The sequence below is a fragment of the Cyprinodon variegatus genome, unplaced genomic scaffold (assembly GCF_000732505.1).
Source record: "Cyprinodon variegatus isolate N-32 unplaced genomic scaffold, C_variegatus-1.0 Scaffold198, whole genome shotgun sequence".
Lineage (NCBI taxonomy): Eukaryota > Metazoa > Chordata > Actinopteri > Cyprinodontiformes > Cyprinodontidae > Cyprinodon > Cyprinodon variegatus.
In genome coordinates, this window is record NW_015150651.1 from 1 (window position 1) to 13020 (window position 13020).

The following is a 13020-nucleotide window of genomic DNA, read 5'->3' on the forward strand; positions in this document are numbered from 1 at the left end:
GTCAAACTAAAGGCATAGCAAGTAGCCATTTTCATTTAAGAATGTGAGATTCTACTGGTTTGCCCCTTCATGGTGCACGTCAGGCATCAGCCTGGAAACATTTACTATGGACGGCCTGCAGAATGACACAGAGAGCTTAAACAGTGATGGAAAAGCTCCGTTTAACTTTGATTGGGTGCTTGGACTTTGATGAAATCCAGAATGAAAAGTGCAAACGATCTGAGCATCTTTTCCAACAGCAGATCTCTGCAACATGATCATGTCCTCTTAAATTATGGTTAGTTGGGCAATAAAGCAATATCAATATTTATTGTAAACAGAGACCCGATCAGCACCGAGGGGAAACGTTCTATAATTTCACTGAACTCGCTCGGCAGTCTTTGGGTTGGGGAGATTTAGCCAAACTAAGCAGGGTTGGTTTCAGGCCTGGCCTTTTTTAAAAGCTTACGTTTAAAGAGGAATATAAGGATATAGGCGTTTAATGTCAGATGATATCGGTAACTTTTCCTTTTAGGTTTGAATCGATGGATGATATTAATCGTAATTATTTAAGTTATCAATTAATCTGATTGTTTCTCCCCTGATGTTAAGTCATGTTGTGCTTCGGAGGGCTAATAAAGTGTTTATGTTCTGTTCAGGCCTGAACACTGAAGGTTTGTACCGTGTGAGCGGCAACAAGTCGGAGATGGAGAGCATGCAGAAGCAGTTTGAGCAGGGTGAGTGGGATCTGCCATCTCCTCTCTCTGTAAACACAAAGATGGGATCGTCAGCCAATGGGAAGTTGTCCTTTTCTCATCCTGAGCCTTTTTGTTGTGTTCTCCATGCAGACCATGGATTGGACCTGGTGGAGAAGGACTTCGCCATAAACACTGTGGCTGGAGCTCTCAAGAGCTTCTTCTCAGAGCTGCCTGAGCCCCTGGTGCCTTGTGCTCTGCAGGTGGAGCTATTGGACGCTTTCAGTAAGCAAACCCTGCTGCGCTGGGAGGGGTGGCTGGTTTCATCAGGAGGGAAGAGGCGGAGGGAGCTCTCATGTTTTTCTTCAGTGTCTGAGAAGAAAGCTTTCTCTGGTCATCCAGTATGGAGGGTTTTTTTTATCAGTATCGTTAAAAGCAAAGAACACATTTTATAGAAAAATCATATTTTTTTTTTTAAGCATTTTTTTTTAGAAGAAAATCTGAGTGAGCGTATATTTGCTCCCCAGATAACTTTTTTATTATTAAAATGTTTATAATAATTTTCATTTTTTGGTCTTTTTTTGCTTGAAACAATAGAAAAAATGTCCCTCCGTGATCTGAGCTGAATTCTGATTGGTTGGATTCTGTTTGCAGAAATCATGGACAGGGAGCAGAGGCTGTACGCCATGAAGGACGTCCTGAGGAAGTTCCCCAGAGAAAACTACGATGTCTTCAGATACGTAGTGAGCCACTTGAACAGGTGAGCCTCCATGAGAACCGTCATAGAAACCGCGGCAGGAATTCAGACCCTGAGGAGGACGGAGGGGTGTGAGCGCTGTTGTGAGGCCCTGTGTGTGTTTTTGTTCTCAGGGTGAGCCAGCTGAGCCGGGTGAACTTGATGACCAGCGATAACCTGTCCATCTGTTTCTGGCCCACCCTCATGAGGCCTGACTTCACCACCATGGACGCCCTGACCGCCACGCGCACCTACCAGACAATCATCGAGACCTTCATCCACCAGTGCGCGTTCTTCTTCTACAACCAGCCCCTCATCGACTCCCCGACAGGCCTGGGCGGCCTCCCCGCCTCGCCCACCACCACACTGGGCGGGAGCTCCGCCTACTCCTGCTACCGCTCCTCCCCCCCACACACCGCCGCACATTTTAGCCCCCTGCAACAGCAGTCTCCGCCCACCACCCCGCAGTCGCCCCTGCAGTCCCTGCTGCCCCCGCTTCACCAGCACCCCCACGCCCACCACCCCCCTGCCGAGCAAGAGACACTGTGAGAGAGACGCCACGGCCGTGCGCCCTCGCCAATGCTGGACCTGAATGCCGAGACGCATTCGAACGCCAGAGATTAAAAAAAAAACAAAAACATGAAACACATGAAGATGGGGGGGGGCAGTTGTGTGAAACGTGGCATGCTTCAATTATCTGATACCGGGCGGGGCGGGTGACTGGTGGCCGCCATGATGGTTTTATTACGTGTAAAATTCTTCTTTTTTTTTTTTTTTTTTTTTTAAGAGTACCGCCACTGGATATAAGGAGCCGGCGCCTCTGAAGCAGAGGATCCTTCTCAGCCTTATTCTGTTTCAGCCTTTCTCATACTTGTTTGGGGGGGGCAGGCAGAGGAATGGGGGGGGTTACGTCCAGGGATGCACTTTAATGATCACTGTTTCCTTTATCTCTAGTTTCACACGGACCCGTTGGCCTCAAGCAGCTCCGGCAGATCAAACCTTGTTTACATCCGGTTTGTTTTTGGTTCAACCTTTTCTGAAGCACTTTTTAATAGTGTAGCATAAAAAATGAAGAAATGCCACGGAGGGAAGGGTGGGTGGGGGGGTTCATGATGATGATGCGTCTGTTTCTTTTTCTTTCTTATGTAGTGGCTTTGGAGAGGGGAGGGGGTGTTGTTTTTGTTCGAAAAAAGGGGGCAAAAAGGCAAGTAATCCCCCCCCCCCTCAAATGGGAAAGTCTGAATCTCTTTGAAGTTCATCGTTCATCTTTCTCTCCTCTTGGATTCTGATTTATCAGACTGCTGAAGGACCGTCACCATGTTGAATGTCTCACATCATCATCATCTGGTATCCATGGAAACCAAAATGCTTTAAGCGCAGTACATTGCTAGCCGTAGCTCTTCGCATTCGTTTAAGAGCCTTTAACTGGGGTGGGTTGATGTTGATTCTGCTGATTCAGAACCGGATCGGACTGGTGGGGAGCGCTTCCGGAAACGTTCGCTCAGCGGCAGCTTTGCAAATGAAGGTTCTGTAAAGAAAACCCCTTCGGATGGCGGAGGATTGTCCGTCCGTTTTACTGGTACTGTTGGGAATTTTTCGTTTTTATTGGACTGGAACAGAGAAAAAGAAGAAAAAAAATGAAGTGTTTTCCTCAGACTGATCCTGAAGCTTGGCCTTTCTGGTTCCTGGGAGTGTATAAATAAAAGCATCTCTGCATCATTCGGCTTTTAGCAAGAAAACAAAAAAATAATGGAAAAAAAAAATTCCCCATCAGATGTACCGTTGGAAGGATGAAGTGGGTGCACACCTCGTTTCCGTTAGGGTTGTTTATTTGTATGTCGGGGGGGAGGGAGGGGAGGGGTGCACGTCGCCCTTTAGTTGATGGTAGAAAACATTTCTAGTGCGTATTTCAATTATTGGAGTTTCCTTTTTACAATTTTTGTGAATGGTTTAAAAGGCCACTTGAAATTAGTGCATGACTTGAAAAAAATAAAAATAAAAAAAACACATGAAGGAAGGAGGATGGATTTCCTCTTCCTGGTTTTAAAACATGAAGTAAGCGTGAGAATGAGACTGGTTTAGCTGCAAAGGTTCATGTAGTGTGTGCACCGGCAGGACGTTTAAAAATGAAGGCCTTATGTGAAACTGTACAATAGTTAATAAATTAAATCTTGTAAAACTTCCTTCGAAGCTCTTCGTCTTTTCATTTGATTGTCAAAATGTAATACTGCAAAAAAAACGGCAAGATATCTGATCCGGTCAAAGATCCTTAGAAGTTGCCAAACAAATGATAGTTTGTAAAAGATTTCAAGTGCCTTTGTTGATTTTGATGTGATAGAATTAAGCGTCTTTCCCACTGAAAATATTGGGTTAATGTGTGTTTTTCAAACATGGTCGACCCGCTAACTATCTGCCTTTGGCTCCCTTCCCATTGGCTAAAAAAGCTGGTCTAACCCCTCGCTGGCAGCTGCGTGGCCCCTGACCCTCCATGGCTGCCTGTCTGGTGACATCATCACGTTGGGTTAGTGTGGCAGCTCACTGAAACGAGTCTGCAAGTGACCTGCGTTAAAATCACCTTGGCTCTGATCGGCATGATGTGGTAACGCCACAGCCAGGTTGAAATGCTAAATTACATGATACCATTGAAGGCAACGTACAGTCGTCAACACACTGCGCCAGTCGCTTTTGATCTAACAAGCAGAAACACGTTTACATTCGATAAACATGGAGCAGCTCTGGGGAGAGGGATTCAGATAGATAATAGAGTGAAACAATAAAGCACACTGACTACGCCCTGGCTTCCTTCCATGTTGCTCTCCATTGTTTACTTTCCTGATGTCTGTTGCACTGGTGACATCATCAGTGCTAGCGTGATGATGTCACCAGACACGCAGCGGCGGGGTTAGCTGCCAGTGAGGGGTTAGATCAGCTTTTTTAGCAAATGGGAAGAAAACCATGCTGATTGTTAGCGGGTCGAACCACGTTTGAAAAACATGCGCGCTAAGTTCAGTGGAAAGACCCAGCCCGCACTTACCATATACAAAACAAAATTTCAAAAACAAAACACAGATTTCATCTTTGAATGTTTATACTTAAAAAGACAGCAAAGCTGTCCTATCCCAAGCATTAACAATTAAAGAAGCAAATGCCAAAATTACCCATCATACATCCAATTAAGAATGTAATCCTCCTCCAGCCAAACAAAGTCTGCATATCCTCTATTTCTGCATTAAAATAAGAAAAGTGTCCACTCAGAAAAATGGGTTTATCTCCATCCTGCAGGAAGGTAAAACACATCCTGGGTTTGCACGTTTTAACTAATTTTCTTCCTTTATCTTTAATCCAACTTTCCTCTGACCAGCATCAGGAAAAGCCTCCCCATCACTGCTGGTTTTCATCCACACAGCAATTTGTCAAGTTAGGTTTTAACTAGTGTGAAAACCTTCACCAGGTTGAGTTTCTGGCCTAAATGGCTTTTGTTAAATTTTACATGTGAATCTTTAAGGTTTTCTATAACCTACTTATACCTAGTTCTCTAAATGGAAATTAGAAAAAAAATAAAAATAAATCCAGAAATTAAACTTTGAAAACTCAATCATAAAAAAAGTTTCAGAGTAACTGCTTTTGCTAATTGTTTCAAATTACTTTTTTTTTTTTTTATTATTATTAGTTTAATCTTTTGATTTTGTTTTTAAAGTTCTTAACATTTTATTTTGTCAAAATGGCTTTTTTAGATTAAATTTCACAGCTGGAAATTCATCAGATCTTTTGCAAAAATAGGGTTTGAAGAAATAAAACGTAAAAAATTTATTTTGTCCTATTAACTTCTTATTGTTTTGTATTTTAACTAAAATCAATACAAGTTTTAAAATTAGATCCAAAAAAACCCCGCAAAGTCACTCCAAACACCAACACCTACCGGTATATCAGCACTCCAACCAGAACCATTCATCAGGAAGGGAAGGGATCAGCTGAAGGCTTTTAACTACAGTTTGTGGACTTCCTGATAATAAAGAATTACAATAGTCCAGCCTTGAAGTAACAAATGCGTGGACTAGTTTCTCAGCATCACACCTGGACAGGATATTTCTAATCTTTGCAATATTTCTGACATGGAAATGTTACAAACCTTTCATGTGAGATTTGAATGGCAAGGCCTGAACAAAAATAACACCCAGATTTTTTTACATTATGTGAGACCAATTTAATGTAGTATTATTCAGTACTTTGTGTTGGCGTATCATATTAAATAGCATTAGAAGTTCTTGGTTATGATTTGTCATGCGTTGAAAACATTCAAGAGATAAGAATATGTTTCCATGGCAATAAGCATTTTATTTTTAAAGCTGTAGAAAAAAAAAACCTAATCGTCAGTAAATGTTTTTCTTCGTCAGTAGGTGAAGTGCTGCTGAGCAGGAGCTTTAGTGTAAATGCATCGGTGTATGAGACTCTGAGGAACATCTATTATTCACTGCATATCCGTCATGACCGGCTGCACCCCTTTAGGAGGCACCTGTTCGCTGCTGTATCCTTCCGCCTGTCCGGGCGGCTCGGGTTTGGAAAGGGTCAATGCGCCACCTTGTGGCGGCTCAGAAGAAGAGCAGAAAAAGATGAGGGCGTGTCTCTTTCTAACAGACCTACGAATCTAAGAAGAACAAAACTCCTCCAGCTTGGTGGCTCATAGTTTAATATTTTTTTTTTTTACCTAAATGAGGAGTTTTTTTTTTTGTTAAATTAACGTTTTGATTTGCTTGGTTTTTACACTGGGTTCTACTGGTTATCCGTTATGTTATGGTCCAAAGCTGTGAGGGGGATTTAATTTGCTGCTTTACTAGAGCTGCCACTAGAGGGCAGCACAAACAGCAGGGGGCGTTATACCTTTAAAAAAAAAAATTTTTGGCTTTATTTAAAATTCGCTTCCTTTAAAAGTGCAGCATTCTTGTAAGAATAAAACTAATTAAAATTATAGAACTTAAGAATTACAAAAGAAAAATACCAAAACTAAACACCAAGATATACAAATTATGAAACTAAGCTTAAAAAGGGAAAAAAAATGTAAAATGCAAGTATAAATGGGTGTTGCAGAGTTAAGTTGTTTGCATAACATTCTTTTTGGTTTTCATAGCTTTTAGATAGTAAATGAAAAAAAAAAAAACTCCTATGCATTTCATTACTTTGATTAATATGAAACTAAGACTTAAATTAATTAAGACTTAAAAACAAGTCTTTCATCTTGGAATCTATGAGAGAAAACATTTTAAAAGTAGAAAATTGAAACCTGGTGCTACTAAACCTTGTTGCGGTAAGAGGTCTCCATAATCCGAATAGTTTTGGCAGATTCAAACAGCTGTGGATTAAACTCATCTAATTAAATTCATTTTTACTGATATCAAGAATCAGAATGGAGCATTCAGATGCTAATATAACAATCTACTAATTAATATTAACATGAACAACATATGGTGACAGTTGTAACAGCAATTTATTTACCAACAAAACTTGTTTTTCATCGTACTATTTTTCTAAATTATTACCTTATTCAACTATTTTACTTGAATATTTGTCCTTTTCCTGTCTTCTAGCTTACTGGGGTTCAGGAGGGGACCCCCAGAGTATATGTAGGAAATCCTGCCAGCTGAAATACACCTTAAGAGATGTTAAATGGACACCAGACTTATCACAAAATATCCCTTAGTGTATTAATATTCATTAAAATGACTTATATATTTGTAGAAGCACAATAGCTTCCCCAATGGGGTCATGATTGTCACATGATTGGGCTCTCTGACATATTTAAAAAGAGAAATAAACCTTTTGTTTATATTTCTAAAAGATATTTGGGTTCAAGTAAACATTACCGCAATATTACAGTATTTTTGCTCAAATTTTATGTAAATCTATCCTCCATAAACATCATCAGAGTACATCGCTGTTCAGTCCCATGAGGATCCTTTCAGCCTACATCTGGTTAACTAAAACTGAGTTACTGAATCATTTCATTTCCCTGTGGGATTAATAAAGTATTTTTTCAATTCAATATACATAGATAGATTTTTATTCTTCTGATTTTGATCCTAAAACGTTGCTCTTATGAAACGCTGGTTCTTTTTCTGTGGTGGAAATGACAGGAAGCACGGCGTATGAAAGATAGCTTTATTGCACAAGGTGTTAGAATGATCTTTTTAGTTTTTGCTTTTTCATAGAAAATGTACCTTTGAACACAAGCAATTGCTGTAACAAGCAACTTAAAAGAAATGTTTGGGATATCCTCAGCAATTTTTTTTTTTCAAACATTTTTCCATCATTTTTTTCCCTTTTAGCAAGCATGCAATGACTTTTTCAAGGGTTGAACAAAATAGAAAACAATAAAAAAGTAAATAGAACAAATGACAACATCGAAATCTGATTTTTTTTTTAAATAAAAAGACAAGAAATTAACAAATTAGTATCAAAAACATATGGGGGGGAGGGGGCGTATTTGTCCATTTTTTTTTAAGAAAAAAAAAAATTGTGATGTTATTTCAGTTTTGAAAGAGGGACTTTCCACCTTGATGTGTCCCCTGATTTATTTTGAAGAAAATAGCTCTTCATACAAAACTGTGTGTGATGTACAAGACTGGACTTAAAAACAACACCGACAAAAGGTAGAGATGATGATCCAGGTGGGTTGGGGAGGTGGTGGCATATTCCTCCGTTCATCACGGTGGGTCGGGGTGGGGGGTCAAAGGCGAGAGCTGAAACGAAGCAGTTCTACAGAACGGCTCTGGTCCAGTATTTACACAACATGATATCAGTTTGGACCAAAAGAGCCACAGTCCCTGATTTCAATAGGCTGAACCGGTGTAAAACCACAGGCCTGGTACTGCTGGACCTCTGGAAACAAACTGACAGAACTGGAGACCAATAAAAACCAACAGAACCCCCCCCACCCCCTCAAAAAAGAAAAGAGCAGACGAACAAACAGCAAATGGAGAAATAAATAGTAAACAGGAAACACTACTGTTGGAATGCTTGACAAAAAGGCATCCCAATAGGTTCCTGTTTTCATGTACAATGGTGTAAAAAAGGGGGGGAGGGGGTAAAAAAAAAAAAAAAAAAGGAGGGACATTTACAGTTTTCAGACAGGACAACAACGAGGATATCAATTCAATGAACATCATATAAACTTCAAAATTGAACTCCCTGACATAGAACATCTCTTGACATTAATATTATTAATATTTCATTCACATTATGACTGGCATTCATTTCAGCTTATTTATTTGGCTGAGAAGCAAAGGACTACATCTGTGATGATTGGCAATCGGCCCCCGCAGACCCGGGGCCCCTCACACCAGCCCGCGTCTGGGACCGATTTGCAGCAAACAGCAAGAAGGTGTTTCATCCGCTGAGATAGAGACACGATGACGGAGAACCTGGGTCTTTTGAAAGATTTCCCAGGTTGTTACGCATTTTTAGGTTTGGTTTTGTAAACCTTTGACTTGCTTCCCTTTTCTAAGCTACTTTGGGTCCGTTTTGACTTAATGTCGAAGTTTGTGGTAACAGAAGAGAGGCGTAACCTTACTATAATTTCTGAATCTAATGGTGGCCCAGGGGTGCAAATGTGCTGCAAATGCATACAAAAGCTGCAAACAAAAACCGACAGAACAGATGCAAAGGAAAGCTGCATAGAAGCCAAACAGGCCTGTCTGATTTTTGATCTGTCCTGTTAATTCTCTCATAGCGGCTGTGGCACCTTCTTTTTGTTTTTAATATATCAAGATAAAGGACAGTAGAAACAGAAACGCTTTGGGTTCCATCGGCACGGTTAGAAGACCAAAGTAACGCTGGGGTGACGGTAGGACGTCCCCATTCCCAGCCGCTCACTTCCAGCCTTCTTTAAAGGACCTGGTCAACGTGGGTCAGGTCCTTTAAATGTCACACCCACTTTGACGTATTCCTGTGGGCGGAGCTTTGCTGGAAGCAGACAGATTCCACGAACAGCTTCAATATGTTAATTAATTGGAGTCAAAATCAAATCTGGATTTTCATGGCTAATCCCTACCAATCCCATGCTGGTTTACAAAGATTTCCTACAGTTGCTTTTTTTTCTTTGCCTCCAGCTATCAGACGTAACTGTGAGGTCAGCAAAAATAGAAAAAAATAAAACGGCTTATAGACCAAACCATTGCCATTCTGTTTCTCTCTGTCTTTACTTGCAGCTGTTCTTTTTTTCCCCATTTACCCTTTGAATCAGCACCGTTTATGTGTTGCGGCAGGTTTATGTATTTGCAGCACATTTGCATTTTGCTGCTCTCTTCTATTTATAAGATTTCAGCATTTTTTTTCCTTTGTGTTGCTCGACTTTTTGTATTTAAGGTACATTTAATGTATTAGCAGGACGTTTGCACACCTTGTCCACCACAGACTCACAGGCCGACATGCCGGGTAAGAAGATTTCATTATCATATCGTTATAGTGTATCGGCATAGTGATCGTTTCCCCCCCAGAAACACACAAACACATCTTCCCAACCCGCTTTCTGTTAGCCCGCAAACAAGCACTAACATACAGAATATCTCACATATATATACTAAACATTTTCTCTCTTAAGTCCGACTTTTCTTAAATTTTCTCTACTTCTAACTTCAATGATTGAGCGATTGTCTCCTTTCTTAAAATTTGCCGCTAACAAACTGCTGTATAGAACTATCACTTCGGTGTAGCATATACAGTTTATACTTTGTCATCATTTCCCTTAAATGTCAATAATATACCTACATAGAAATATATATGTAAAATTCTTTATAATACCAAATATTCTCTATTTGCAAGGTGAGAAATTCTAGCTGCTTCATTGGGGTTGAAGAGTTGAGATGGTTCAGCTGCAGAGAGATGAGTGGAGAATACTAATCCAGGAGGTGAACCTGAATCCTTCATTTTTGGGGGGATCATAATCAAAAAGGGGGAAAATCTGCCTATTCTTGTTGGGGAGAGACACCGAGAGAGTGAGAGAAAACCGGGGACTGAACTGAAGTCCTGCAAATGGACCAAAAATACAAAATAAATCAAAAACTATGAAGGACATTGTGTGTGTGTGTGTGTGTGTGTGTGTGTGTGTGTGTGTGTGTGTGGATGGTCGCACAGCTTCGTAATGGCTGCTATAGTCTTTGTTGTCATGAACTGGGAACCATCAGCTCTTCAGTTAGAGTCACGTTAGCAGGAATCCCGTTCTGTGATTGGCTGCGTGTCTCCTGCAGGAACTGAGTGGAGCTGAGCACCAGCCGGCTGGAACTGTTAGTCGGAGTTAGTAGTTCTCGTATTGAGTTCCATTTTAAACATGAAGAGAAGGGTTAGCTGGGTCTCTGTCTAGAGGGGCGGGACACCTCCGCCCCCTCTGGAGGAAAAGTAGACAGGAAGCTGGTCGGCTCACCGTTGGCTCGGCTTTCAGAAAGCCTGTTCTGGCCCAGACTGATGAGAGCCAGGGTGGCGCCGGCTGAGGAACGGGGCAGCAGTGCAAGTCTGTGCAGCAGAATGGACTACACCAGCGTGTAGGACTTGGAATAGGCCCCCACGCTCTGTTTCTGCAGCCTCCCCAGGGCTGAGGAGCTGCTCTCCAGCAGCGAGTCTCTGGAGCCGCCCACCTTGTTGCTGCCGGCCGGGTTGCTGCTGGTGCTGGACGTGGAGGCCGTCGCCGCGTTGCCGGAGCTGGGCATGGTGAGAGTTCTCTGGGGCAAGGTGGAGGTGCCCGAGCTGGCCCCCAGGCTGCCCAGGCCGGAGTGACCCAGCGTCAGCGCCTGCTGCTTGGCCGAGTCCAGAGTCTTGTGGCGGCCCTGGGTGTGGTACGCCCGCTGCGTCAGGCTGCGAATCGAGGCTTCCCGCGGTGGCACAGCTGGACATGGGTCATGCAGGGAGTCCCCTTGCTTCCGGAAGAATGGGTCCGACTTCATGTAAAGGGGTAGATTGCAGAATTCACCTGTTGAATAAATGAAAATATCAATCAGGACAGAATGCATCAGTTTGTAGGGAATTGTGATTTTTATTTTGTGAGGAGTCTGGACTGAAAAAATTAAATATAAGCCATTTATTCTTGAAATAAATGTAATTTATCTTGTATTGAGCAAATAAGTAAGGCAACTTATGGAGTTTGATGATAAGAAATAAGAAAAATCCCCTACATTATCTAATTCAAGTTCTTCTTATTTTAAGGTTAAATATGCTCATTCCATTGAAAAAACATCTTATTTACCTGATCAAATTAACAGCAATTGCACTGATTTCAAGACGTTTTTAAGCTTCTTTTTTAGATCCGTTTTTGCCGTGTAAACCAAGCTGACATCTCCTTTGCCTTCCCTCCAACCTGATATAAACGATCTAGATGCAGCACAAAATTGTGGATATTTTACATCATTACATTTTAACATAATTTACTGGCTTTAATTTTTCTTGAAGCCAGGCATTATCATGCATATATACAACAAAAATACGCAGGATCGTAAAGGTTTAAGAAAAAAACCAGACCATCTAAAAATCAGCCATGTTTAGAGACCTGGTTGCTGATTTTTCCTTGGGAGCCAAATAAAGAAGAAACTGGAGCTCCACATCAGGGTTGGAAGTTTCTCCCGGACTGCGTCAGGATTTTCCTCTTTTTATTTTTTTTTCCGGCCTCTTCCAGAAGAAACTTGGAAGGTCAAATTTACTGGAAAGTTTTGTTTCTTTTGGTGAATATTTTGCCCTAAGCAGGCCCAGATCCAGTAATAACCTGGAGGTGGGGTTCAATATCTATAAACCAGATGGGGTTGTGGGGCAAGACTAGCAGAAGAAATGAAAGAAAAAGAAATCTGATTATAGAAGAAAGTGTTTTCTTACCATTTAAAGGCTGTTAGTAAATGATCACTTCTGGTAAGAATAATCTGGACTATTGAACTCGATTGTGCTGCTATATTACTGCTGTTCTGTATGTGGAAATGTAGCGTTTCAATAGGGTTGATACTTTTGTGACCAATAGTTATTCGTTCATCTAGATTTGTATTAGATAGATTCTATAAATTCCTATTTTGTGTCACTATGTGTATCCTCATAAAGATTTCTCCTTATGTATTTTTCTAATTCTAAACATAAGTCATTTTATTCCATTTTGGCAAACAGCTTCATTTAAATCTTCTGTTCCAGTTCTGTCGGACTTTTTGTGATTTTCTGCTCTCTGCTGATCATAACACAGAACAATATATAACGTTGCTGGCTTAGAGCAGAGAGGAACTGCTGTCGACTTAAACGTCTCGATAATGTCAAAATCTACCAACACTCACTTTTGTTCGCCCGGTGGGGAATGGGCACCGCCACGTTTTTCCCGCGGTCGTAGTCTTGCGGTTTGGGCGGTGAGGCGGTGAAGCGGCAGATGCCCGGCTCAGACGGCGTGCTGAGGGAGGTCATGCTGTCTGCCGGGTCATTGGTACCCGTGGTCATCTGGTCAGACGAGCTGTCCGAGATGAAGCATTCTGTGATGGTGAACTTGGCGTGCTGCAGGTGCTCCTCCAGCTTGGCGTGTTCGTACGCTCTGGCCAGCTCCTCGTAGGTGGAGGACGCGCTCTCCGTCGACACCATGCTGTTCCGACCTTTATCTGGAAAAAA

General features: G+C 41.6%; 2 protein-coding genes across 2 annotated transcripts in view; one reads left to right on the forward strand and one right to left on the reverse strand.

Moving 5' to 3' along the window:
• The first annotated feature begins 607 nt into the window (after window positions 1–607).
• On the forward strand, window positions 608–2041 carry LOC107087882 (rho GTPase-activating protein 35-like). The gene is made up of 4 exons (XM_015379703.1): window positions 608–716; window positions 828–959; window positions 1329–1434; window positions 1545–2041. Exons 1-4 carry the CDS (start codon window positions 626–628, stop codon window positions 1957–1959), a joined length of 744 nt encoding a protein of 247 aa, XP_015235189.1. The 5' UTR covers window positions 608–625; the 3' UTR covers window positions 1960–2041.
• A 5525-nt stretch (window positions 2042–7566) lies between these two features.
• The window catches only part of LOC107087877 (Down syndrome cell adhesion molecule-like protein 1 homolog), a 97596-nt gene continuing 92142 nt past the window's right edge, over window positions 7567–13020 (reverse strand). The window contains 2 exon segments of the mRNA XM_015379698.1: window positions 7567–11365; window positions 12699–13010. Coding sequence (XP_015235184.1) covers window positions 10929–11365; window positions 12699–13010 — 749 coding nt within the window. The 3' untranslated portion in view covers window positions 7567–10928.

Bases quoted from the DNA above. Each gene is read 5' to 3' on its own strand.
- LOC107087882 (XM_015379703.1), top strand. From the start codon at position 626: ATGTTCTGTTCAGGCCTGAACACTGAAGGTTTGTACCGTGTGAGCGGC. The intron at 717-827 runs GTGAGTGGGATC...TTCTCCATGCAG, and splicing joins GCAGAAGCAGTTTGAGCAGG to ACCATGGATTGGACCTGGTG. The intron at 1,435-1,544 runs GTGAGCCTCCAT...TTTTGTTCTCAG, and splicing joins GTAGTGAGCCACTTGAACAG to GGTGAGCCAGCTGAGCCGGG.